Source organism: Cystoisospora suis, assembly GCF_002600585.1.
Source record: "Cystoisospora suis strain Wien I chromosome Unknown contig_3318, whole genome shotgun sequence".
NCBI classification, from domain to species: Eukaryota; Apicomplexa; class Conoidasida; order Eucoccidiorida; family Sarcocystidae; genus Cystoisospora; species Cystoisospora suis.
In genome coordinates, this window is record NW_027156113.1 from 14,232 (window position 1) to 38,694 (window position 24,463).

Consider the following 24,463-nt stretch of genomic DNA (forward strand, 5'->3'; position numbering starts at 1 on the left):
AGATAGATAGATTAAAGATCGGCTGCAAAAAAAGCAGACAGGTACATGGAGCTACCTGCAATCTAACGTATCGGTGCCTTGCGCTGGATGTCTGACCTCTATCTGACCGTACTGACGTCACTGATTACAATCTTCCACCATGCGGGGGAGAAAGTCGTCTTGAAGCTTTCTCCTCCTTTTCATTGAACAAAGGAGATTCTCTGTGCATATCCTGAATGATACTGATTTCACCTGATATTCGAACACAGCTAGTGAGATGCCTCGACGTGGCATGCCTCTCCTACGGCAAGCAGACTGCCTTCACTTTCAAGTGTATCGTGTGGTATCTCCATTCCGCGAACATGGATACGCGGCATGCATATTCATACATACATATTACTACACGGAGGTCGGTGTCTGAACACTCGTATATGTACGTAGGAGAGACGGGCGCGCTTGTGAGGGGGGCCTAGAATACGAGATTTATGAACTGAAACACAGACCAGCACGTAACACGAGATACAGGTGGAATAGGTACAAGAGCTTGGGTGACTTTTTACCAAGGCACAGGAGCCAAAAGGCTTTAGACCCGACAAACCCGTCGCATCTACTGAATGCAGGGAAGACAAGAAGAGAACTGAGGGCGTGCTGAGTCTGACGGACGGCGTGAAGTGTAAGTAAGCACCAGGGACAAAGAGACTACATCCGAGATATAGTGTGGCCCTTCCCCTATCAATGTTCAAGTGGCCTTGGGGGTGGTGCATGCGCGTTTGCCTGTGAATACAAGCGGCTTCGAAATATCGCTACAGTGACTCTGAAATACGTGGCAACACCGGAGTGCTAGATACGCCGCTGACCCAAGAGAAACCCCAGCTTCTCTCTCCTCATCAATAATTGCAATAGCATCAATCTGGTGAAATGAGTGGAGAACGGAAATGGGGCTGTCTGGAAGCTGGAGTGGAGTCCAGATAAGCTGGAGACAAAGGATTTGAAGGCCTCGCCCCAATGAAGAAGACCGCATCCGAGCCGACTACTACCTCACGGTCTCGAGACACCCCGTTGAAAGCGAATGATTTCAGGCTGTGGCTCGAACACATTTGCCGGACGTCCGTGTAAGGGTGTCAGTAGAAGAGGCGAGAAAATTCGACATCCGACGTACCAGGCCGCCGAGTCAGCGAGTCCTCTCAGCTCCATCTCCTGAATGTTCGTGAGAACCAGTTCCTCCGAAGAAAAAAGCTGCTTGCCATGCCATCCTTCGTTGTCCCTGCAGGTCTGGAGACTAATGAAAGAGTCTTTCTTTCGGTAAGACCGCACTCTCCTGTCAGCGCTGTGGTCGTGCTCCATTGTTGGCGTAACACGCTGAAGAGGAGACATGCCCTCGGCCTCCATGGCGGTCATCCATGCGTACGGTTAGGCGAGAAATCTTCCCCATCTACAAGTACGGGAAAAGGCGGGAAAAGAATTCCACTGAGCAGACGAAACCGGCACATCTCGGTGACCACTTCACAAGCAGTCCTTTCCTCGTCCTTCTTCCATACTTCGGCGTCACACGTGGACTGGAAACGAGAAAAGCGCGCTCCTGGTGCTATGGCCACGATCAGAAAACGGCGAGGAACAGCTGGGCTCGCGAGTCAGCAAGACGAGGTGCTGGAAAGCAGCAACTTTGACAGGGGGAATGAAAGTCTTTATACCGTCCCTCGGTTGAAAGCCAACTATGAGTCCCCCCTACACCGGATAACGTGTAACGAGGACGCAGCACATGACAGCGGCTTGTTATTTGCCTGGAGGCCGGGAGTCCGCAAGTAGAGGAGAAAACGTGGTCCCAGCCAAGTAAGTGAAATTTTGCTGTAACACGCGGGACAAGGATGACCCTTGTCAGAGCGAACGGGAAGAAAAACAGGGCAATCACAACCGAGGCAAAACGCGGGCTTGAGTGCCACGCATGCAGTTGCAGCCTTCGCCGGGTAAAAGACTCGAATGGGACAGTTCGTGATGACGGCGCGGCCTCCAATCTTCCGAAAAGACGGGCGAAAGGGCGGAAAGAGAAGAAGAGAACGAAGTACGATGAAGGAAGTGCGGAAAAAACAGCGCTGAGATATTAAGGATGCCGGGGCATGCACCCCAGATGTTAAGCATGAGATAAAGATCGATAAGGCAAGCAGACAGGACGAATGCAAGCAGACAGGACGGTCAGCTACAGGGAGGACTAAGAAGTGCGATCGAAACAAAAGAAGATCTGTGTTGGAGGTCCCACGATAGCCACATCCGATCGGGAGATGTCATAGAAGGTAACAGATACTGTGTGCTAGAAGGCACATCCTTTTGTCGGGAAACTCGCTGGGGTAGCTTTGCTGAAGGTGAGCGAGCTCACTGTCGCTGGAACGCATAGCGCGTCCTTTCTGTATTGTCGGAGGCTGCGGTCGCCACCTTCGCAGCACTCAAAGCAGTACGGAGAGTCCTAATCGCTATCAGCGTCCATATTGTTGCTGGCTACGCAATCTGTTCTCCCTGCAGGTCTTCCCTAGACGTCCTTGGGCACGGTGTTGGCTGCCGGTGTGAGCCTCGCGAACAAAGAACAATAAACCGGCAGCTAGACACAGGAGTAGTAATAGAGGAATGCTAGTTACACCTCCCCAGTTACTAGAATGGAGTTAGATATGCAATGGTCGACGTCCACCTCGCGCAGGCGCCGGGTGTGGTACGTGGTGTTCCGCTGCCGCAAGCGGCCCCGGAGCGCTCTTGGGCGGTGCCCAGTACGGAGTCCTATGCTGTGCGAGCCCGGGCAGTGGCGCAGACTTGCGGAGTGCTATGCACGAAACTGCTGCTTTCTAAGTTACAGGAGCGGCGGTTACAGATGAGGCACATCAGTAGTACGCAGTTTCCCGGTCCGCTGCCGCGCACCAGTCTCAAGCAAGATCCTCTGGAGCCACAGGCTGAACGAAGCCCTAAACGCAAAGATAACCGCTCGTTGTGTTGGGGAGGCTACTTGCACCGGCCTGGCTCCAGAGGGTTCCTCGGCTGCCTGAAACCGCACAGCGAGCATGGCAATCTGGCGTTGTGGAAGGCTCCCCCGTGCAGAAGGGAGGCACTACACCCGGGGTCTTGAATGGAATTGTTCATGCGGGAGTTGTGTAGTGACGTCTGCGGCTGGCCCGATCTGGTGTGACCTCCGGCTGGCAGCCTCTGCGGCGGAAGCCGAGTGGGGAGATGGAACATTGCACTACTACTCCCGCGCCCTCTGCCCAGCTGCTTCTCACCGAAAGTGGGACCGGGGTGCAGAGGGAGCGCGTCGGCCTTCAGTCGCATAGCCGAAAAGAGTCTTGGCACGACCAAGGGGTGTCCCCTCAAACTGCTGAGGGGTGGCGCTAATCAGCATGGATGGGCATCTACAGGCATCAAAAGTCTTGTACAGAAGCCAGAATTGAGTGCTACAGAGCGTGTTGTACCACACCAAGCTTTTGTTGCAAGCACCATCTTATGCCTGCTGCTAGGCTGGCGGTAGTAGGCAGATTTGATTTAGTGGCTGGTGGCGGCCGGTACTTTGGTTCAGCTGTCCGCACAGAAAGAGCGCTCAGGGTCCAAGAGGTACGACTAGCAGTCGAAAATGCCTTCTGCTGTCGGAGGAGGTCCTCTTGTTTTTCTGTCGATGAGCGAGGGCGTTAGGCAATGCGCGGGGGTCCTTCGTCCAACACGTGTTCCCTGCGTAAAGATTGGTGCCAGGCGACAAGGAAGCTTTTCCAAATGCAGGGCAATATCCCGGTGCCTCCTGCTTCCCGCCAGGCTAAAGATACGGAAGACCGGCCTGACGGACCATCACCAGAAGGCAAGATAGATCAGATAGCCATGCTGAAGCAAACCCCAATCACCGATGTCCAGTAAGTTGGTGATCAAGTATATCTCTAACTGAGGGTGCTGCATTCTGTTGTTCTTGTCATCGCAGTCCGCTTTTGGACTCGAGCAAGAACGTAACCTGCAGGATGGACAGCAGCTTTCTAAAGTGTCAGCACAGCGGCCATGCTCGCGTATTCCTTGTCGAGAACCGTGTTCACCTCCGTCACACATAGTATCAGCACGTCCCTGTCCACGGCTCGTCGGTGATACAGAATGCTCTGACCAACTACTCCCCCGGCGCCTGGGACCTACCATGGAGGTTTTAAGCAGGGGCTAGCAGTCACCAAGACTTCTACAGAGGAAGGTGCACAGTTATAGCTTGGCGGCTCGCCCACCACGGGACGATGAAGGGAACGCTCGCGAGTACGCTTTCGGACATAAAGTCACCATCTGGTTTACAGGCCGGACCTGGCAGGCGCGCTGTCAGCCTCTCTATCTACAGCACTAATACTTTCCTTTAGATCCCAGGGAAAGCGTGCACACTGGGGCGGTCTATCTTACGAGTAACGGTGATCGGGATGTAGCCGGTTGCCGGGGAAGAATAGGAACGCAATAGCAGAGTTGGCGATGCAAACCAAAGAGTCCGGTTCTCTGGGGGAGTCACACCGTTGCTTGGTGCAAGTCTTCCACGACAGTGGCTTTACTAGGCTGCGGTATCCTAGGCACCAGGACAGCGTGCGCGGTGACGTGCGGTCCCCTGGCGGCGTTCGCCCAGTTGCGGAAAGTCTCGAACTGACATGCGTGTCAGTCTTTCGCCCAATTTGGTGGACAGTAATCCCCTTCTATCCGTTATCCGCATTGCAGGGCAGCAGGTGCCAGCTGCCTTCATTGGATTGGCCTTTCTTCTCCTCCCTAGGCGGCGCACCCAAGATGCCTGTGAGGCCATCACTACGGCAGCAGGCAATAACAGCACGAGGGCCCTTGTGGGTCTTCCCTCGCGGAAGACAGTTTCGGCGCCGAGGAGGGCTTGTGCCAATCTCCTGCAAACTGGCTGCAAGGCCTGCACTTCCGGGAGGCATTCCGCTTCAGTTTTGCCCTCTGTGCCCTTAGTGTCGCTCCAGTGCGCTCTGCCTGGAGACGGCCTCGGCCGGTCTCTTGCCATGAAGTTTCCCCGTACACGGAGGAAGGCCGTGACGAGACAACGCCGAAGATGACGCCGCACTCCCAGATCATTAAAGACCTCCAAATACCACAGGGAAGTGATCTGATAACAAGCTGGCTATCTAAAAGGTCCTGTCCAAATATGAGCAGATGTGTCTGCTCAGCGCAGACGTTAGCACGGTCACCTCCAGGGTGATAGTGAGCATTGACAAAGATGCCAGGAGCTGCGCCAGTGCAGGAGCAGGTACGAGCAGGAAGCAGGTGACCTAAAGTTGGCCTGGGCGGGAGACGGAGCTGTATACTTCAGTGCCCCAGAGACGATGAGCTGGCCCTCGAGACAGCGTGCCGGACCCAGAACGTAGATTGGAGGACAACTGAGAACCTCTCTAACGTACTGCCACAACGAGACAACTGTACAGTTAACGCTTGCCTCTTACGCTCTCAAGAGCGCCGAAGGTAGAAAAGACAATCTCTTACATATGCACCGCAGAACATGTCAAACCAGTCCCACATGCAGGGGGTTGCGGCGAGGTCCCGACCCGAACGGGAACGCAGGCAACTACCCAGTCAAGAAGTGGCTCCGGAACCCCAACGGCAGCGGGCATACTCATACCGAAGGCATCACTGGCGCTGCTTTTCGACATGTGTCTCCGAGCTCACGGCACAGGTGAAAACCATGTTTTGCCTCCATGGGGGTAATGCATTGTGCCGTCAAGCTTGGGCTCACCGCAGAATTTCCCCGTCGCGCCCCCTCCTGGGAGTTAGAGCTGTATTTCAGTCTGTGTGGCTGTTTCTCCTCACAAGCCGTCTACTAATCTCCGCCTTGGTAAAACTATCATTTCACCAACAGGTCTTCTCGCTAGCGATTTGGCCTTGCCGGCTGCGTCATTGCAGTCTCAATCAGTTTTGCACCCGAAGTAAGGTTCAGATGCGGGGGCTGGCATATCTACTCAGAGGAGCGATCTGACAGCTTGTCCGCCGAGTTGACGCAGCAGTTATTGCCTCCGCAGGGACGAGGGCTGGATGGGGAACCGTCCGGCAGCTACACTTGTCAGCTGTCCAGTATGCCGGAACTGTGTTTACCAAGGTGACCAGCAGAAATGATGACTGCAGCAGAAGGAGTGACGCAGAGTTACACGGTGATATCAATTTCCCGATCTTTGCCTCTTCTCATGCGACACCCAAAGGACTCACCTGCTCCGGCGGCTCCGATGAAGCCGAGCTTCACGGTACAGACCACGAGACCCGGGTGCCTCACTGCTTTTCTTCTTCGGGGTGGGCTCCCCACCACGCTCTCTCAGCATGGGCTCCTTCCTGTCACGAAAGCTGTCAGTGTGGTCCCTACCATAGGTTTAGACGCCTCATCAGGACCGAGAGAGACCTCCGTGCCGGTCGGAGTCGCCAGAATACCCCGAGGCCTCAGGGCTGCCGAGGGGTGAGGAGGTGTCTCTCTCTGTCCAGGTGTGAGACTGCTGCTGCTTGCTGGACGCCCCACCGCAGTTCAGCAGTTTTCGTCAGGCACTGGTCGACGCCGCGAAGCTACCGATGTCTGCGGAGGGGGAGGCACGCCTGTGTAACGACTGACGGCAGAAGCGAGAGCCGCTGTTCGAAGCGACCGTGCTGGGCGTGGTGAAGAAGCCCGCATGCTCCGACTATCTCGCAAACGCGTTGTTCCTCAGCTTCACACAGTTCGAGGCATAACTCTGTCTCGTGTCGGTTACGCCTTCCAATGCACTAAGCCTTTAGGAGTGCATCTACTCTGTCCAGATGAGGGCGCCGCGTGGGCACATCGGTCGCTGCAGGAACGGTCAGGGAATCTCGTGTGATATGCGTCATAGGATGGGGCCTCAAACAGCGTAAACGGTCTTTTGCGTGCCCCAGCTGTTATGTGCTGAAGCAGGATGTCCAGCGCAAGAGAGTGTGCTCGACTGCTTGCTCACACCGTGGTTCCTCAGAAGGCGCCCTCATCTGCTGCTAGTGGAATCTAAGCGTAGTATTGGTAGTACGGAGAGATGTTCAATCGACTGCCGAGGCAGTCTGCTAAGACATCCCGCGATTGTGTATGGGACTTCGAGAAAGTGAGAGGCGCGCTATGAACTCTTGGCTGGGGTTGCTGCAGACAACGCGCTGGCTCATACTCTGCAGCACGCGAAGGTGCTGATATACAATTTTCCCTGATCCGCCAGATGCTGCGCAGCTGGACACGCCTTTGCAAATAGTCACGCGGCCCGCCACCAGAAGTTCAACAAAACAACGCTATTCTGTCTTTGGCAGCGCTAGAAATGGGGAGAGTGCAGAGCTTGGGAGCATGAGAAGAAAGCAAAGATATCCAGATTTCCTGGGTTGGAGGACAGACAAGGGAAGCTGGAAGCCGTCAGGAGACTGATGGTCAAGTGTACGTCGCTGGCGGGGGGGCGCTTTACTCCCTCCATAGGAGCCGAAGGTCCCTTTCACATTTTGCGTATCCTGGAGCGAGGAGGCCTGTACCATTAGAGGGCGAAACTGCGCTATGCCCGAGGCCTGTGCTTCCCATCGCGCTGCTGGAGAAAGCGGCGCCGCTGGCTTGTCGATGCCGGGGTTGTAGGTCGCCAGTCATGGCTTCGGCCGTTTGCTCTGCTGGCAAGGGCCTAGAGTTTCCCTACCATGGTGCCGTCCGGGGTGTTCTGTGTATAGCTGCGTGCTGGCAGTGCTCATTTTGAGATCGGACTGCGCACTGAAAGCCACGGGCTCTCTACCAGAGTATCTTGTAGGGGACCGTTGCGTCTATGCTCTCCGGCAGCCACAGTCCTACCATTCAGTTCGCGGGCGCGAGAAAAGAGATAAGTCTATTGCCTCACCCAAGGCATCTGAGCGCCCTGTGCACCACAACTCGGTTCCATGCGTTGTGTCGCGTTTCTGAGTTGATTTCAGAGCACCGGTTACTGGGAGTAGTAGTTTGCTCACCTGAACGTGTTCAGCAGGAACCCTTGCGGCCCCACAGTGAAACGCCCAGCGCTCCTGGGGGGCCTCGACGGCACATCACGTTCTAGTGATTCATATCTCTCAGCTTTCTTTTCTCGCAAGGGGTTTCCCTTCTAGGCCAACGCATATCAGGTGCCTGGGTTGCATTGACCCCTCTTCGCAACAAATGGGCGTCCGGCCAAGCGAGTAGTCAGCCACAGTAGGGATCTGAACATGGCAGCCCCAAAGGACCAGCTCGCGTTCCTTCTTGCAGCACTGCTGCTACTTGGAATGGCCTCGTGCCATGCGGCACCGGCGGGGACGTGCGAAGACGGATATCAGTTCGCCTCCGTCACGCCTGTTGCACCCTCCACGTCGCTCAAGTGCCCCGCGACAGAACCACCTCAAAGCCTCAATCTTAACAACAACTTCTCCCCATACACGGATGGAGCATGCAACGAAAAGGCCTTAGGCGCGGCTGCCACTGTACTTCAGAAACTTGGTGCCGACGGAAAATGGTCTTCCGAGGAGCTGACTGTGACTAAATTCCCCGCAGAAAACGAGAAGATCTGTTTAATCTGCAAAAAGGAAGAACAGATCACTTGCAAGATAGTTGTGGACGTTGCCAAAGCCGCCGAAAGCTGCACAAAGGCGGTGACAAGGGGAGGAGCAGGGGCAGGGAACCTGAATCTGACTCTGCCGGAGAAACAAACTGTATACTTCAAGTGCCCGGAGACGGACGCCCTGAGTCCCGCAAACGCATCCAGTGCGTACGACGGAAACTGCGGAGGCGAAGGTGGCCCACTGCCACAGGGACTGGTGGGAGAGGGTAACAGTACAACGGGCGCGTACTCCCTGACACTACAACAAGCTACGGGAACAGCGACGACTGTTTGTTACAAGTGCAACCCGAAAAGTGACAGATTAGTTTCGCGAGCCGAGAGTTGCCATATCAAGGTCACGACCCAAACAACAACCCAGGCAACTACCCAGCCAACAAGTGACTCTGCACGCCCAACGACATCTGGAGCAGTGTTGCCGAAGGCATCGCTAACGCTGGTGTTCGCCGCTGCCCTCGTGACCATAAGGCGTAGCTGAGAATTCTTTTCACTACGCGGGCTGCATTCTGTCGCATCTTTTGGCCTTTTTTTTTCGGCTGCCGCTTTGGACTCACGTCTGGATCATACGGAGTCCCCCGCTCAGCGTTCCGCGCCTTGGACTGTCGAGCCGCCGAAATCCCGATACCTACTTGGGACAGAGCAGACAGCTACGGCAGCTTGTGCTTCCCGCCAAGTGCACCAGAGGACCTTGCCAAGAACATGAGGCGCATCCGCAGGAGGAAATGTCCTAGAGGTACGCCTTCAGTTCCGCGACACGCGGAAGCCTTCGGCTTTGCTTCACCAACACTGCGGCGGCTGAGAGCGGTGTCCCGAAAACACGGGACCATATTGATACGACGACCATCTCCTCCTCAGCTGCGGTACCCACGGGATCCAGCTGCTCTGCCCTCCGGTGTCACCGGCCCCAGGAAGGACAACGCGCGAACAGAAGCGCACCGCCCAGTATTTCCAGACGGATCCGCCTTCCGTTGCGATCGACATTCCTGTCAGAGAGTTCTCATTCCGATCTCTCTTTGGTAGATGGACATTTTCGTTGAGAAAGTGTGGTTCGTGACCGGAAGCTATGCACGTCCAATATTTCTCAAAGAAACCGATCACATGTTGCTCAGACTAACCTCTTTAGGAGGCAACGCATCAGTATTGAGATACTCTCGAGGAGAACCCGCGGTTACGCACTGTTGCCACCACCGAGGAACAGGGTCTGAATACCAAAAATCCTGTCAGCTTGTCTTGCAGATCCTTTTGGGACCTGTCCTGAGGCAGAAAGGCAGGAACAGTGTCTGCTGATGGGGGGTGCCCCTTTCAGTGGTGCGTCCACGTTGCCCAAGCATTCAGTCTGCAGTATGTCTCATGTGCGGAATGGCTGTGCTTCCCAGAGCGGCCCGGAGACGAAACGGAAGGCATGAGCTTCAAACGACGGTTGTAGCCTTCATTGACTGTTATCTTAGAGTTATGTCTGGTAGCCGCATCGCGCCAGTCCTCTCCGGCAACCTGGGGTACCCGCCACACTCGGAAGGTACCTTTAGATGTTCTTCGTGGGCTCGTCTCAGACAGGCACCCGAAGAGTGTGGGAGCAACTCGTGAGTGTGCTATGGGACTACTCAGAACGCTGGACTAGTCAGTTACGCGCTTATCTACGTCCACCGGCCAGTCACTGAAGCAGCCCGCGTTGGATTCCAGAGCACGTTCTTTCCCACGCCGAGGATCTCTGAAGCTGCTTCCCTGCGCTGAACCCCGCACTGATGCTGGCGACTCACAGCTATGGCGGCGCGTGGGACTGCAGACAACTGCACCTACCATACACGGAACTCTGCTGGGCTTGCGAGGCATCCTTATCAAACGAAGATAGTCTTCGTTATACACGGGCGTGTCCTGATTTTCAGCAGTGAGGCTTTAGGCCGGCACAGGTCTCGTTCACCCCGGAGGGGTATTGTGCTGAGCAGTTGGAGGCACTCACGCAACCGGCTTTTCCCGCCGGCGCAGATGACCTGTGGAAGGAGGCGGCTGCCCTTCGTTGAGGTGCACCCTCTGCCACTGGTGTGCTCTCCAAACGAACCTGCTCGTGCGTTCACGTGCCCTGTGAGCAAGTCCGTTTTGGCGGTAGGCGTGGACCTACAACAAGGTGCCGCGCATCTGGTGCCGGAGTGTGTACGCGCGAAGTGCGAGCATGGATGCGCATCCTCTAGTTCTTCGGACAGCCCTTACCAGTTGCACGAGCGACAAGCGTTAGGTGCTTGCTTTTCCAGGGATCCCAAATCACCGGGTGGAGAGACCCTGCTCAGGTCGCCTCGGCTCACTCATTTTGTCCCGCTTGTTCATGAACTCGGCACCTTTCTTCCTGATTGAGCCCTGCCACTCAAAATGAGCTAGCAACTCGCAAGGCGTGACTGATCTAAGACAACTCGAGATTAGTACGTTGTGAAGCCGTGGCTGGCGGTCGTTAAGGCAAGACGCTAATCCAGGAGTCTCTGGCTGACACGCCGCGTTCACGAGTCCCCTGCGAGTTATAACGGACTTCTTAGACGATATCTCTGATGGCGCCAGAAAGTAACGAGTGGGCCGAGCCGCCCAGTTAAAAAAAAAGTTCGGTAGTCCGGGGAGTGTGCTCAGTGGCACACTGAGACGCAAGCACTTCTGGGAGTACAGGGATGCAAAAGTTTCCCTCGTGTAGTGCAGTTAGCTTGTCTGCGAAGTGTCGCCTTGAGTTATTTGAGCACCGCTGCCACAGCTCTTTTTTTCAGCCTTCACCTCCAAGTGAAATCGCAGTGGAAGAATCGAACTAGAAGAACCTTAAATGAGAAGGGAGCAGAGCTCTGAGCCTTCATACACAAAAATCACTCTCGTGTGAATCGAACGAAGCGGGCACAGCGAGGTCACTTTTTAGCAGCACGGTCATAACTCCAGATTTTCCTGACTTGTCGATGACGGGGCCTGGACCTGACACGCGGCACATGTGCGGTACTTCGTTGCGGCACCTCGCTGCCGAGTGCACTCTTACCTCAAGAAAACGCCGAAGCCGCGACGCATCGCGGTGGAGATCGTTGAGCAAGGCTTTGAGTTCTTGGAACTCAGATTCGAACCTCGTGCTCAGATTATACTTCCGGGCCCGTCCCTCGAGCTCGGCAAACCGCTCTACTGGTCGCATCAAATCGAGGTTTGCAGCAGACAGTTGCTTCTGGGTGGCGATTCCGAGCATTGCCGCCATGTCGTGTCGTACGGCCTTTATCATCGACACCAAGTCGTGACGTAACCTACACAGGGATTCGCGTGGAGACAGCACTACTCTTCGAGAGGGCGCCGAGAGATAGAATACTTATTTAACTTCGATCTAAGCTCGTCGTTCTGCTCGAGGGGCTCCGTCCACTTCTGTCGTTCACGCTCAGCGCGGGCGGATATAAATCTGAATGGTAAGGTGGGCCGGTTGGCGTCTGGGCAGCAATGGAAAAATGGCGCACCTGATCCGCTCCTCACAATGGTGGAGGTTTTCGTGCTCCGCGAGCAGTTTTCCAATCACATTCTCAATTTGGTATGCAGTGCTCAGACCCTTTGGGCCACGTTGCTCGGCAATATAATAAAGAGGTCTGTACGGAGACTCACCGCCGCAAGGGTCAGCTCGCCGAGCGTGTCCGTTGTGCGACGAGGTAGCCGACAGCCGTGGAGAAGCTTACGGGCCTCTTCCTCTGCTTTGCTGAGGCGCTCGCGGAGAGTCTCCCAAGTTTCCGTCTGCGGAAAAAGGATCAGCTGCGCTGGCGAGGCACGTGGTGGCAATCACACACCTTCAACGGCCCCACGATGTCCTGACGCCCAAGACGATGACAGCGGGATGCGCTGGGGGTAGGAGTTCTGTTACCGTTTTGATGAACTGCAATACAGCCGCTAACTTCGGCTGATCGTCTGACTCCAGCCGCCGGGGTATTGAGTTCTTCAGTTTTGAGATAAGCTGAAACATTCTCCTTCCAGATCGTTCAAGACCCTTATGAGCTCTTTCCCACGCGTCTCGAAGCCCTTCTGCAAACGATACTTTCTCCGCCTCATCAACTGGAATCTGGTCCATTTTCTTCTCGAGGCTGAACACTCTTTCCGCGTTCGGAAGGTATTCTGCCAGTATCCACTTTTCGGCCAGTGGCGCCGGCTTCGAGTCCAACTGGTCCAAGTGAGTCCCTAATCCTGGAGTGCTTGGCCTTGATCATCACTTTACCAGAGTGTCGTTAGCCGCCCGTACCTGCTGCATGGTACAGTGCTTGCTGCACGTGTTGGAGCAGTGCTTCGCAGACTTCCTTAGACTGCTCGCTGTCGTCAAGCTCTTGCATCTCCTGCCCCTGCCGTTGAAGCTGACAAGAGAGGAGCCGCACTCCACAACCTAGAGGTTCTTCCGTGCTATGTGACAGATCGCCTCACCTGGGAAAGAATGCTCTGTACAGCCTCGAAGTCGGACCGAAGCATGTCCTCTTGTACTTTTGTGTGTGTCTTGTCCGACAATAGCAGGAAAACCTATTTGTTGCCTGTGACGGAGCACTCTTAACGAAGTATCGTGATTCTTCTCACGTTCTCTAGAATCGGTTTCAGCCTATTGTTTCGGTTCTCGAATGTTTCGAGTGACCTCAAAAGGACTTCGTCTCCTAAGGCCTGCCGGTGTAGTTTCGGAAGCACCTCAGAAAGCTGGGTTACATGGTAGGCCACAAAAGAAAGCGGGGTGTACATCGGAGAGCCGAGCACTGGCGCAACTCCCGAATTTGGCCCTTGCGGAGGGACACGGTGGGCCAGCACTGCTGGCGCGCAGAGAAGCAGAAGGAAAAGTCCCCAGAGGTTTTCCATTTTGACAACTGGCCTCCAAAGCGCGAGGGCATTCCCGGGATGACGCGTGAGTGCAGGACCCCATTCTCCTGCTCCCGGGGTAGGTGGCACACACTGTTAGACGGCCAACTGTACGTACAACCGGGGGGCTGCGTAAGCAGGAGGAGAGTTCGCGTTAGTCAATCACTTGTCGGGAAGAGGCTCGCAGGTAAACTGACTAAACTTGTGGCAAACCACTGGGAAGCACTCCAGGGCTGGAAGCGGTTGCGCTTCAGCCACCGGTACACACTTCCGAATCAGCTGACGCAACTCTGTTCTGCAGCTGCGCAAACCTGAGACAAGACTTAAACTGAGGCGGAAACAGAGTTTACACGAACAAGACACCCACTACACTTGCCAGCAAGCCACCTGGAAGAGCTCCGCAGGGGGAGAGAGTTTTCGAAGACACAGCACAAGAGGGCGCGGATGAAGGCGGGGAAGGTCGGGACGCAGCGTGCCGCGTTTCGCCCACGGGCGACGGCTGCGCAGAGTGGAATCTGGAGGTGTTGACCTGCCACGGGTATTTCTCTTCCGGGAAGGACTCCCCTGATACGCAGTGGCGGGGTCGACCTCACAAATTCGACTCCGATACTCTAAGTGCAGACGCTGCGAAGATACCTTGAAGACGCAAGCTGGAGAACGGCATATTTCGACTCTGAAAACTCTCACACTAGTCTGTGAACGGCGGGACTTCTAGACGATTGGCCGCTGAGGTGGCAGAGACCGTACAGGTGAGAAGCGCCCACCGGAAACCAGTGTTCGGTCCTGAAGATGGGCCGGCAGCGTAGAAGACTCACGAAGTGGACTGAATTGACCCACAAGTGACACAAACAAGCAAAGTTTTATAAGCCTGACAGCCGCATCCTGATCGGCTATCGGAAGTCCGTGGAGCCGCTGACTCCTCCAACTGCCCAGCGGCTGCTCGTTACCGTTGATGGACCGTTACCGACTCCCTGCTTATGTGCTGGTACCAGAGAAGGGTGACAGGAACTGGCCCGCTTCCGTGGAGAGCTCTCGGGGGGCTAGCAGAGCGTACTGTCTGGACGGCGTGACGGAATTGTGCTTCTCGTGTCTAGAAGGGGCGCTCTTGCTCAATGGGCTCTACCAGCTACCGTTCATGCGGCCCCCGCTCATTCAGCAAACCTGCAGCTACCCTCTTGTAAGTGGACAGTGCTACGCACCCAAGGCCGGAGTCTCTGCTGCTGGTCTGGGGTTTCCACCAAAAGCCGGCAGCAGCGTTGCTTTGCAGTTCTCATGCCAAGTCGTCGGGCAAGCGCTAGGACTTGCCATAGATCTAGGAATGAAACCCGTAGCTGGCGAATGCGGAGATGGAACGTCCCAGTACATGCGGTGCCGACCAAGGTGCACTGAGGCTCCACGAGATGACTGAGCGTCCTGCGGTGGTGGCAACAAGTGCGTGGAACATCACTGTCATCCTCCCAGGAGGACCCAGGGCAACGAGACTTAGCAGGCATCTCTTCTCCACGAAACCGACACCGCCACAACCCGGCCCGATTCAGTGGCATACTCTACAAAAGAAATTGTCCGGCACTTGCTGAAAAACGAACTGCTGCAAATCACGCCTGATGCAGTCACTTGAAACTGCAAGTGCGCACGTGCAACACGTAAACCTGCCCGGTCTTGCCACGCACACCCGACTGCCGGCCGTCAGCCCTCCACAGATCAATAGGTGCGGGCAGCTGCTGGAACTCCCGCTCTGTCGCTCGCGCGGACCTTTGCCATGTGCCGGCTTCAATATCCCTTCTTGAACAAAAAGGTCTCCGTCGTCGCAGTGGCGCAATGAGCCACTCGGGCTCCGAGGCTTCATTTCCCACCAAGGCGTCTGCAGACATGGAGGTTCTAAGACCGTTCGAAAGCTTTATCCTTGTGGATTCGCCGCAGACCAAGTTGAAGACAACTGCAAGCCGCTTCTGAGGGCAGGGACGACGTTTGTCATTCTCAGGAACCTCTGTCCAAACAGAGGTCAGGGTGAACATCTTTGAGAACGAGGTGGTCACCACTGCTCCATAAGTTGTAAACCTCAATAGCGCTGGGACGTTTCCGCGGGTCGGGGTTTAAACAACTTGCGATGATGTTCCTCGCAAGTCCCTGAAGCTGGGGCGCGATCACGGGTATCAGCGATCCCTCCTGCGCCTTTAGTCTAAGCTTCTTGTGTATGGTCTCCGGAGCGTCGTCAACGTCCAAGTAAACGTGAAACGGATTGGGAAACCCAAACATTTCATGGAACACACACCCCATCGACCAGACGTCCCATTTAGGACCTGAAACAAGTCCAGCGTCGAGTGGTATATCGACATCGGGATCACTCGACTCTCCACGGAAGCCACTGCCCGGAGTGTGTACTCGCCCAATCTCCCTTTCAGAGCGGGAGTCACCAACGTCGCAGTTGACCGGGCAGGACAACAGAAGCTCCGGAGGCGCGTACGACCAGGTAGCACCAGAAACTCGAGAAAGACAACCGTCTATAGAAGCCTCGGCATCACCAAAATCGCATAGCCGGATGAACCAATCTTCGTCCACTATGATGTTTTCCGGCTTTATATCTCGGTGAACAACAGATGGCTTATCCTTGTGTGGCGCTTCTTCGTGGAGGAACGCGACAACAGCGGCCAGCTGGCGACACATAAATAGCGCTGCGGACGGTGGAATCCGACGTCGCACAGCCGGATTATGCGAGTACTTGCGAGAGTGTAAATCGTAGCCGCCCCTGACCAATCGCGTGATAAGCCACACGTCGAAAGGGCCATGAATGACCCCACCAATCAGGTCGACAATATTGGGGTGCTTGCAGACAGAGAGAAGCTTCCACTCGTTCATGATCCGTTCAATGACACCACCTGCATCTCTCTTCAGCATTGGCTCAGCTGGGATCTTTATGGCTACTTTTTCTTTCGGATCAGATGCTAGATGACCAACGAAAACTTTTCCGAAACTGCCCTCTTCTGTTACGCAGTACTGCAGCCCCCCTGTCTCGGTAGAGAGGGTTGATTCAAAGACAACGTCTTCCGGTCTCAAGGACGTGCGGTGGTGCCTCATTTTATCGACAGTGTTACCAAGCGCCCGTAGCCGTCGGTCTGTACACCCTTTTCCCTCGGGCCTTATATCACTCACTCGCGCTGAACGTCCCCAGATGGCGAGAAGCTCGGGGTCTCCCAGCGGCAGGACTTCGTGGGAAACAGCGGTAGCAGGCCGTCCATACGATCTACCTAGTCTCTCACTGGTACTTTCTCCGGCCTGATGCAATGAATCAACGTAACTGGGCGCCGCTGTTGCTCCCCACGCCCAAGCCTCGCTGTCGACTAGCAGAGAACAACGCTTGGCCGCGGCAACAAATCCGCCGTTGGAAGGTAGCGCTCTGCAAGGCGCAGGCGTGCGATGCTGGGTCTCCTGAGTCGGAAAATGTTGGTGCCCAAGGCCACGGAGCGGCATGTCTTCGGTGTCCGTCGCTTCGACTGTGCTATGACAGTCTGACTCCCTGCCACCCGCACGAGAGGTTGAACAGCCGTGCAACACCACGCCAGACCCTGTAAATCCGTGAGCTCGAGGTGTTTCGCCAAGAAGTCTGGCGCAAGCGGATGGAGACTGCCCCCGTAGAAACACGGACGCTTCGAGAGGAAGCATTGCTGCTGTCCTGCCACAGCCGCGACCGCACAACGTTGAAGAGCTTCCTTCATCACCCTCGGTCCATAGCGAGGTGGTGGAGGCACCGTTCATCGGTCCCTCTACGGCTGTCGCATTGACACTAACACGACGCACTATCCAAGGAACGTACGAGTGCGAGTGCAAGGCAGGCAGAATCTCAGCTTGTGGGCCTTCACTCTCTGCATTCGGATAGCACAACCATAAGTTCTGCCGGTGCTGCGGACTCCCTGCTGAACTCAGTGACGAGCCAGAAGCCTGGGAGCACTGGGTGGTGCCGCTGTCGTCGGCACTCCCGCTGAGTCTGTCGCTATAGATCAAGCCCTGTTCCGTAGTTCTGGAACCGCGGCACATGGCTGCTCGGGGGTCAGACCCTATCTGGACGCTTTCGCCATCCACCTTCGCGTCTCCATCACATGACGAGCGGAGATGCCTTGGCGGAAAGCAGCAACTCCGGACAACTTTGGCCAGCTTGAGCTGGGCCGTGCGAGGTAAGGCAGGTGCACATTGCGAACGACAGACCCTACTCTCGGGCTGCTCTACCACAGCCGTGACGCCCCCCGGCATTCCGAAAAGACGCCTACGCACCGCAGAGGAAAGGGGAGCTGGATGGCCTCGAGGAGAAGCTATCCCAGGTAGCAAAACATCTGCCGGGAGACTGGGATAACTGCCTCCGGCGCGGAAGTCGAGAGGCCGGACTGGAGGCTCCGACCTGTTGCTGTGGAGCGGGCTTAAGGACCACTCTGCCACTTGACGACGGTTCATGGGAAGCATTTTGCCCACAGAAGACGCTTCTTGCTTCACTGGGTCGACGCGGGACCCTCCTGGTGCTGTGCAGTCTTAGAGCCCCTTCACTTCCAGTGCAAAGACCTCTCACCACATAAAACGCATAAAGTGTCTAAATCATGTCGGCCTGCCGCGTACGCAGACGAGCAAAGAGCTTGCCTCAGAAACAATTTCTCAACAGTGTGTAGGGGCCCTGACCGATCACCGGTTTAAGGCACCTCCTGCAGCCAACGAGCGAAAGCAAGGAAGCAACTGCTGCGGAAAAGGAGACCCTTTCGGTAAGGAGTGCAGAAACATCCGTCCGTGTGCTGAAAATAGCTGTGGTATAAGCAAGCGGGACATTCAGCGCCTTTCTTTCCTCCCCGAAATCCTACGCTCCAGTCTCCCTGTCTTGCGCGAGCTGGGCGGGACACGCCATCGTGTCGGAGAGACGACTGAGTGACCGTTCCGTCGTTCAAACCCAGCAGACCAAGCCCAGGGCAACACCGCAGTCGGATGCCTTCACCAACTGACTTCGGTGACGAGTCACAGACAAGTCCTGACCGGCAGGCACTTAATCGAGGAAATGTCAAATGAGGCGAGCACAGGGCTTCCTGACGGTCGCTCGTCAGTCTGGTATGTGCCGGCCCTGCATGTACTTCACGTCCGGTGACGGAAGACCAATGATGAATGCACTGATTCTTAAGACGAGTCACGAATCATAAACAAGTCCGCCAGGAAACAACCGAGAAAATAAATTTAGAGAGCTGGTTACCGAGGCCCAGGACGCGACGGAGGAACAACTGCTGAAAGCTATCCGGTAAAGAACTAAAACAACGACAAAAAAGTGATTTGGGGGCATGAGCATCGTTTGCCCAGAAGAGGCACAAAGCCACGGACAGCTGCGTAAGGGTAGCGAAACAGACCCCTAGCTCCGCTGTGACAGTTCTTCTCGGGCGCACCGCGTTGACGGACAAAAATGACTTCAAAGGCTGCCAGCCTGCCTCTACATAGCTGTGTTTATTTTTTAGAGGTCTCCTAGTGTCTTCTATTTTCTCAAAAACAGACTGGGCTGCAGCGTCAGAAGAGCGCTCGCCCGGCAAACCGGACAGCTGGGAGCCGCACAGAAGACGACCGACCCGATTAACACAGGCTTCTCCTTCTGAAGCTGAATATAAACTCGAATGGGGACTTAAACGAAAAACTTGAGCCTCAGACAGAAAAGTCGGGGTGGTGGAAGCTCAGCGAGAAAAACTACCACGCATTCGCAATCCGTGAACAGCGCTGCCACGGGCTCGATGCACCCAGTCAGCCAGCCCGGCCCGACAGCACGACTATCCGAGTCATCCCGCGGTTGACCGCATGCAAGGGTAGCGTGGAATTTATACCGGAGCGTCACAGCTTGTCTCCTTAAAATGTGCGGCAATTGCAGTACGCCCTTCGCTGCAGCGAAAATAGAAACTGTTCTCGCGGGATGGAGGAGAATCGCTTCGGGAGTCTTTATACTTCCCGTTCTTTCTTGCCACTTTGGTGGGGGAGTCTCCATAGGCCTTGCCCGCATACCTACAAAAAAAGGCTGTGCCATACAAACTTCACGCCCCGAACCTGCCAGCGTGCCAAGGCGCCGTATTGCCAGAAGGGCGTGGGGGTTTCGGGGCTGGGTGAGCGAGTCGTCGGCGATGAAACATTGCTATCTTGCGTGTGGCGTCCCAGGCCGGATGGGACAACGCGAATTTCAGCGGAGCGAGTATCCGGTAAGGAGAATTACGGCGACGTTGCACGCTTGTTGGAGACAAGGTGTGTGGCGCTGCTCCGTACGGGACCACCCCCTCGGCCCCTGCAGGCGTTAGTAGCGGACAAGGCTTGCTCCAGGAGTTCCACAGCGGCGAAGAAACTCCTGGAACGGATGCACCGCTGCCGGGCGATGTGCATGTTCGAGCACCTTGCATTCAAAGTCCCCGTCCATCATTCCCTAGTCGACTCCAAATACCGGCCCGGCCCAGTCCTACTCGCCAGTGGGACAGAAAGACTAGAACTCGTTTGGGGTGCGTTAGAGGTTCCACGGACTGTGTGATGCGATGGGTGGTGACGCAGTCAGTCTTCACGCAAGAACTGGGACTTCGATACACCCAGGACAGCAAACTACGTCCGGATAGTACGCAACGGGATTGCAACCGTAGAAGGAGGAAGTCCAGAACTCGGAGGAAACCCGTTTTCGTCCTCTGCCGCCCCGTATGGGGGGTACATGGTTACGATGCGAGCAGACATTTAACTACAAATAGCGGCGTGAACTTGTAGAGCGGGACCAGCCGCAGTGCCTAACTGTCCGTGCGTTTTGGGGACCTTCTCCAGTTAACGGGAACGCCCACCGGACATTTTGATGTAATACGGAGCTCGGACCCTTCCTCCAAGCAGACGGAGCGTGACAACATACACCTCAAAATACCGTTGTACAGCAAGCTATTTGAGGCATGCCTTCCATTATGGTCGGTTATTCGCCAGGAAGGGACTCGCAAGATATGCGACAAGCATTATAAACAGTAGGACCAGTCTCGTTACTTGTCCCGGGACCAGGAGCTGGCTCACTCGCGGCCGGGGGGGGACTCAGCCACTAACGAGTGCGACGTTCCGTGACTGCAAAAGTCGGATCGTTCTTTAACATACAGATGCAACAAGGATTCACGAGAAAAATTGAGTCCGGAAGTATCGGAGACGGGGAGATACTAAATTAACGCCTCACAGTTTACCCGGACATGCAGGCGATCCACTGCAGCCCTGCATTAGTGCCGAGGTTATTTTTGCTTTTAGTAGGCCGGGATACGCAACGACACAGAACAGCAGTTTGTCCGGGGGGCACGGCAGCGAGCAAGGAAAATCACCCCAAGTGTGGTCAAACACACTGTGTTCTTCTTTTCCGGGTCCCAGAGGTCATGACTGGTCTCTGTGCTGTTCCCGAGCTAGCCATTACTGGGCCCAGTAGCCACTGAAAAGAGAGAACTGCGTGTAAAAGACAATTTCCCGGTCGCAACCGAAGAAGTGCAGTTTCGCACGACATCGGCCACATACAACAGTCACTGACACTGTGAAGGAAGCCTGGGAGTAACAGGGCAGCGTGACCTGGGACGAAAAACAGACTCGCGTATCGAGTGCCATCTCGCACTGGCGGTGACCGCGCCCGAGGAAGTCAACTCGCGGCACCAGGTTAGACAGTTGTCACAAGGCGGAGAGCGTCTTGTAGGGCAGTGGTGTAGTGGTTGACTGCCTGAACTATGTCGTCGTCTGCTCCCTCTCTAGCCTGTTGAAACCAAGCACACCATTCCTCCGAGCCGGCCAACTGGACACCAGGCGTGTGAAAGAGTCAGGTCGCTATACCAGTTCACTGGCACAAGGCGGATAGCATTTTTGCCTCGATTGCGTAGTGGTTCACTTCTGGACAGATGTCAGATGGCTACGTCACTCCACTCCTCGGTAAGAATACTACACCTGCAAGTCTTCCAAGGACTAAATTGACCACTTCCCTTCGTCAAAAACCTAGTGTGAATCTCAAGCATCCGCTTGTGATCGTACAGTGGAGAGCCCGGGGCAACCCAGTAAAGAGCAAGCAGGACAATGGAACTGTGGGGAGATTCTTGTACTAAGAAGAGAGTAACACAAGGCATACTGTAACAGTGTCACGAGTGTACTGAGTTGGCAGTTTGGTTGTGTACCCGTCAGCCTGACTGGTCATGCGTGCTTTGTCTAAAAGGGGCGCAGCAACCGGCCCGGAACCCCCTATACGGAAAGGGCTTTCGTGATGCGTCTGGACGGAGTTCACCGGACTGGAGGCGTCTTGCCGTCCTGGTCGTTCCCCTACCTGGGATTCGAGAATCAGGCCGTTCTTCAAAGCTGCAACCTCTTCGAGGACGAATGTCTGAAACTTCTCCTCTCCACGCTCGCGCATTCTCTTCGCCTCCTCGAGTTCCTCACGCACCTGGTCATATTTCTGTTCGCGCGCGTTCTACGGGGATATCAGATGATATAGTGCAGCGCGCTCCGGAGCGCATCACGATAACGCACCTCACACACAGGGCTCCTCGGAGCAGATGCCGGTACTCCTCTGCCAGCTGCCCTCCTCCGTGTGTGCGTGCTTGCAAAAAAAATGGTAGATCCTCAGCGCCCTTCTTTCTTACCTTTTCTGCTTCAAACTTGCCCTCGGTCCGATACTCGAGCTCTCCGAGGCGCTTTGCTATCTGCATTTCCCTTTCTGTCCGGCTTTGCTTGTCTGTCTCCAGCGCCTCCTGAGTGTGAGATCAAAACGAGGCAGTCAAGTCCGCGCAGCGGATTCCGCCTCACTTGTGCGACAGGCTGACGCCTCAACCTCGCTCTGTCAGGAATCTGTACGCTTTGTTCCTTTTTTCAGCTGAGTCTAAAACAGAGAGGAACATGGACTTCTTCGCAGTATTTGAGGTACATTCTTACTTGTATAGCAGACATATCTCGAGCAATTACAGTATTTTTCTCTTCCCACTCCTTAGTCTGCTTTTCCCTTTCAGCAGTAAACTCTCTCTCAACCACTGCCAGCCTATCATTGAGCGCATCCAGAGCACATTGGAGCTGCTCGAACTTCTCAACGAAAACGGAAGATAGCTTGTCTTGGACGCCCAGTAGCTGGCTCTCGAACATCTGAACAGCCAAGAGAGGACAGAGTGTATTTCCACAAACGCAGCCTGAAGTGCCAACCAAACGCTCCGGCGACCAGGGCTTGAAGGGGCACTCTGCAACAGTGGTGGCTGGACTCAGCTGTCACTCACAATGATACATGTTGGCTGGCACGGCACTGGCCGAAGAAAAAAGCTTCCGCTTACAGCCTGGAGCGCTTTGTTAGCTTCGACACGCCGTTTGATTTCAGCGTTCAGGGTTCTTTCAAGCTTTGTAATAGCCTCACGGATTGCTAGGAGACGACCTTCTTCTCCTTCTCGCCTTTGTTTGGCTTCACATTCCATCTGTTTCTCGAACCCGTGTATTCGTTCACTCAAGACTGCTAGTTTCGATCTGGTTGACTGCCCGCTGAACGACATTTCGCCGCTTCCCAAAGGACACTTACTTTGTGACAGAGGGTCCATCGCTACCACGGCGCTCGCTGTCACTGATAACTACTATCCGCTTTCTCAAGCTCACGCGGCTGACTCCCTGGAGCTGCGAATCGATGAAGAAGCTAGTGAACTGCATGCAGTTGGCGTGGCAAGTCCTGGTTCCAATTAGATCCAGTCCGTCACAGAGCGCGTCATTAGCTTGCTTCCTAGGTTTCGGCCTTGATACGTAGCAGGTGCCCCAATAATCCTGCAATGTGCGGCGCGCACAGCCGCCCGCTCAGCAGATGGAACAGGCACGGCACAGCCCGGGACGTGGTGCCGTGACAGGAGACGGCCGCACGCGCAGGCTAGAGTAGTTTTAGGTCTTTGTACCCGCGCAAAGCCCCAGCCTCACGGATCCAGCCGGACTAACGCGATTGCTCTTCAAGTAGGGAAAGTGTGGTGGACTAGTATCGGAAGTCGGAACCGCGGAGAAACTGTCGAACGGAGTGTCATTTCGTAGTCAGCTGCCGCCAGCCCGGCTGCATGCGGGGCAGCTCATCGGGAGCAAGAGGCTGACTACATATTGCTGTGGGACAAGTGTTCGAGGCGAAGCGTGTAGGGCTGCCGGACTGCCATCTTGCTTCGTTCTGCTGCAGCCGCCTACCGCCGGGGTGGGCTCGTCACTGCGCAGATGGGGCGGGGGGCAGTGAGTTCCGCCGGTGGCTAGATGATACCTCGGTGAACATAGTGTAGATCGATCAGCACTCGCAACTGCACGCAAGATTTCTTCGGGGGTCGCCCTCTACAAGCTGTCTCTGGAAGCCAGCTTCGGTAAAGACGCACGTGAAGAGGGGCTTCAGCACCCGGAGTACCCGAGTCGCCCCGCATTAACACGACACCCCATAGCCAGATTGCGAGGAGCGTTTTTGGAATCTTTCTTAGGAGAAGTAACAGCTCACTACGGGCCAAGAGCTCGTTGCCCCGCTCGGAGAAACTTTTCAGGCGCGGCGTGCGAGAATATAATCCGCAGGGACAGGCTTTCTAAGGGCGTACGTCGTCACCCCACCGTTTTTCAGGTGACGACTCGGAGCTCCTGCTAGGCTAGCAATACAGCTGATACTCTTCGCAGAAACCACTAGTAGCCATTGCGGATGGTGACCCGCCTTGACGATACTAGCGAACACAGATAATTACGGTAAGTGCTGGTGCTACCTCGAAACAGCCACTGCAGATAGCTGCGGGGGCTTCGATGCCTGCTAACAACAATTTCAGGTAACTGCGGGTGTCTAATAACATGACTTATACTTCTTTTTAATGGGAGCACACGTGGTGACGCATTTGCGCCAGCACAACCGTCGTCCTCTTTTTTCATCAGACCGGGCGTTTTACCCCGCACGCCAACCGGCTTCAAAGACGTACATCAGCGGCGGCCGGAACGGAAACATTCGCGGTCCTAGTCGTTCGACTGGACACGCTCGCCGTTTTGCGCTCCGCCGAGACCCCTGCAGTTGCCGCACCCGCAACCAATAACCTGCACGATAAGGCGGAGGGCCCCCCGCGACCACCTCACTCCACCCGTACAAGATCACGGCGTACGTCATGTTTCCTTTAGGTGAGATC

At 55.3% G+C, this 24,463-nt stretch overlaps 4 protein-coding genes across 4 annotated transcripts in view; all 4 read right to left on the reverse strand.

The window, feature by feature from the left end:
* The window catches only part of CSUI_006530 (tetratricopeptide repeat-containing protein), a gene marked incomplete at its 3' end in the record, with an annotated part of 16,731 nt that extends 13,955 nt beyond the window's left edge, over positions 1 to 2,776 (reverse strand). The window contains exon 1 of the mRNA XM_068066686.1: positions 1,139 to 2,776. Within this exon, the coding sequence (XP_067921334.1) occupies positions 1,139 to 1,377 (239 nt within the window). The remainder of the gene's footprint in view (positions 1 to 1,138) is intronic.
* Positions 2,777 to 12,817: 10,041 nt separating this feature from the next.
* Positions 12,818 to 13,142, reverse strand: CSUI_006531 (uncharacterized protein; the record flags this gene model as incomplete). Its single annotated transcript, XM_068066687.1, has 1 exon — positions 12,818 to 13,142. A coding segment is annotated over one exon (93 nt), but the record flags the coding sequence as incomplete, so codon positions are not given.
* Positions 13,143 to 13,307: 165 nt separating this feature from the next.
* Positions 13,308 to 19,050, reverse strand: CSUI_006532 (protein kinase). Its single transcript, XM_068066688.1, has 2 exons — positions 14,546 to 19,050; positions 13,308 to 14,169 (listed from the first exon to the last, which is right to left on the reverse strand). Exon 1 carries the CDS (start codon positions 17,796 to 17,798, stop codon positions 15,324 to 15,326), a length of 2,475 nt encoding a protein of 824 aa, XP_067921336.1. The 5' UTR covers positions 17,799 to 19,050; the 3' UTR covers positions 13,308 to 14,169; positions 14,546 to 15,323.
* Positions 19,051 to 20,315: 1,265 nt separating this feature from the next.
* Positions 20,316 to 23,311, reverse strand: CSUI_006533 (sf-assemblin beta giardin protein). Its single transcript, XM_068066689.1, has 5 exons — positions 22,873 to 23,311; positions 22,248 to 22,451; positions 21,959 to 22,066; positions 21,643 to 21,786; positions 20,316 to 21,084 (listed from the first exon to the last, which is right to left on the reverse strand). The coding sequence occupies exons 2-5, from the start codon at positions 22,449 to 22,451 to the stop codon at positions 20,992 to 20,994; spliced, it is 549 nt and encodes a 182-aa protein (XP_067921337.1). The 5' UTR covers positions 22,873 to 23,311; the 3' UTR covers positions 20,316 to 20,991.
* Positions 23,312 to 24,463: the final 1,152 nt, after the last annotated feature.

Coding starts and splice junctions, on each gene's coding strand:
- CSUI_006532 (XM_068066688.1), bottom strand. CDS start 17,798: ATGCTTCCCATGAACCGTCGTCAAGTGGCAGAGTGGTCCTTAAGCCCG.
- CSUI_006533 (XM_068066689.1), bottom strand. CDS start 22,451: ATGTTCGAGAGCCAGCTACTGGGCGTCCAAGACAAGCTATCTTCCGTT. Junction 22,067..22,247: donor GAGATATGTCTGCTATACAA/GTAAGAATGTAC, acceptor TCTCACACTCAG/GAGGCGCTGGAGACAGACAA. Junction 21,787..21,958: donor GCAAGTTTGAAGCAGAAAAG/GTAAGAAAGAAG, acceptor ATATCCCCGTAG/AACGCGCGCGAACAGAAATA.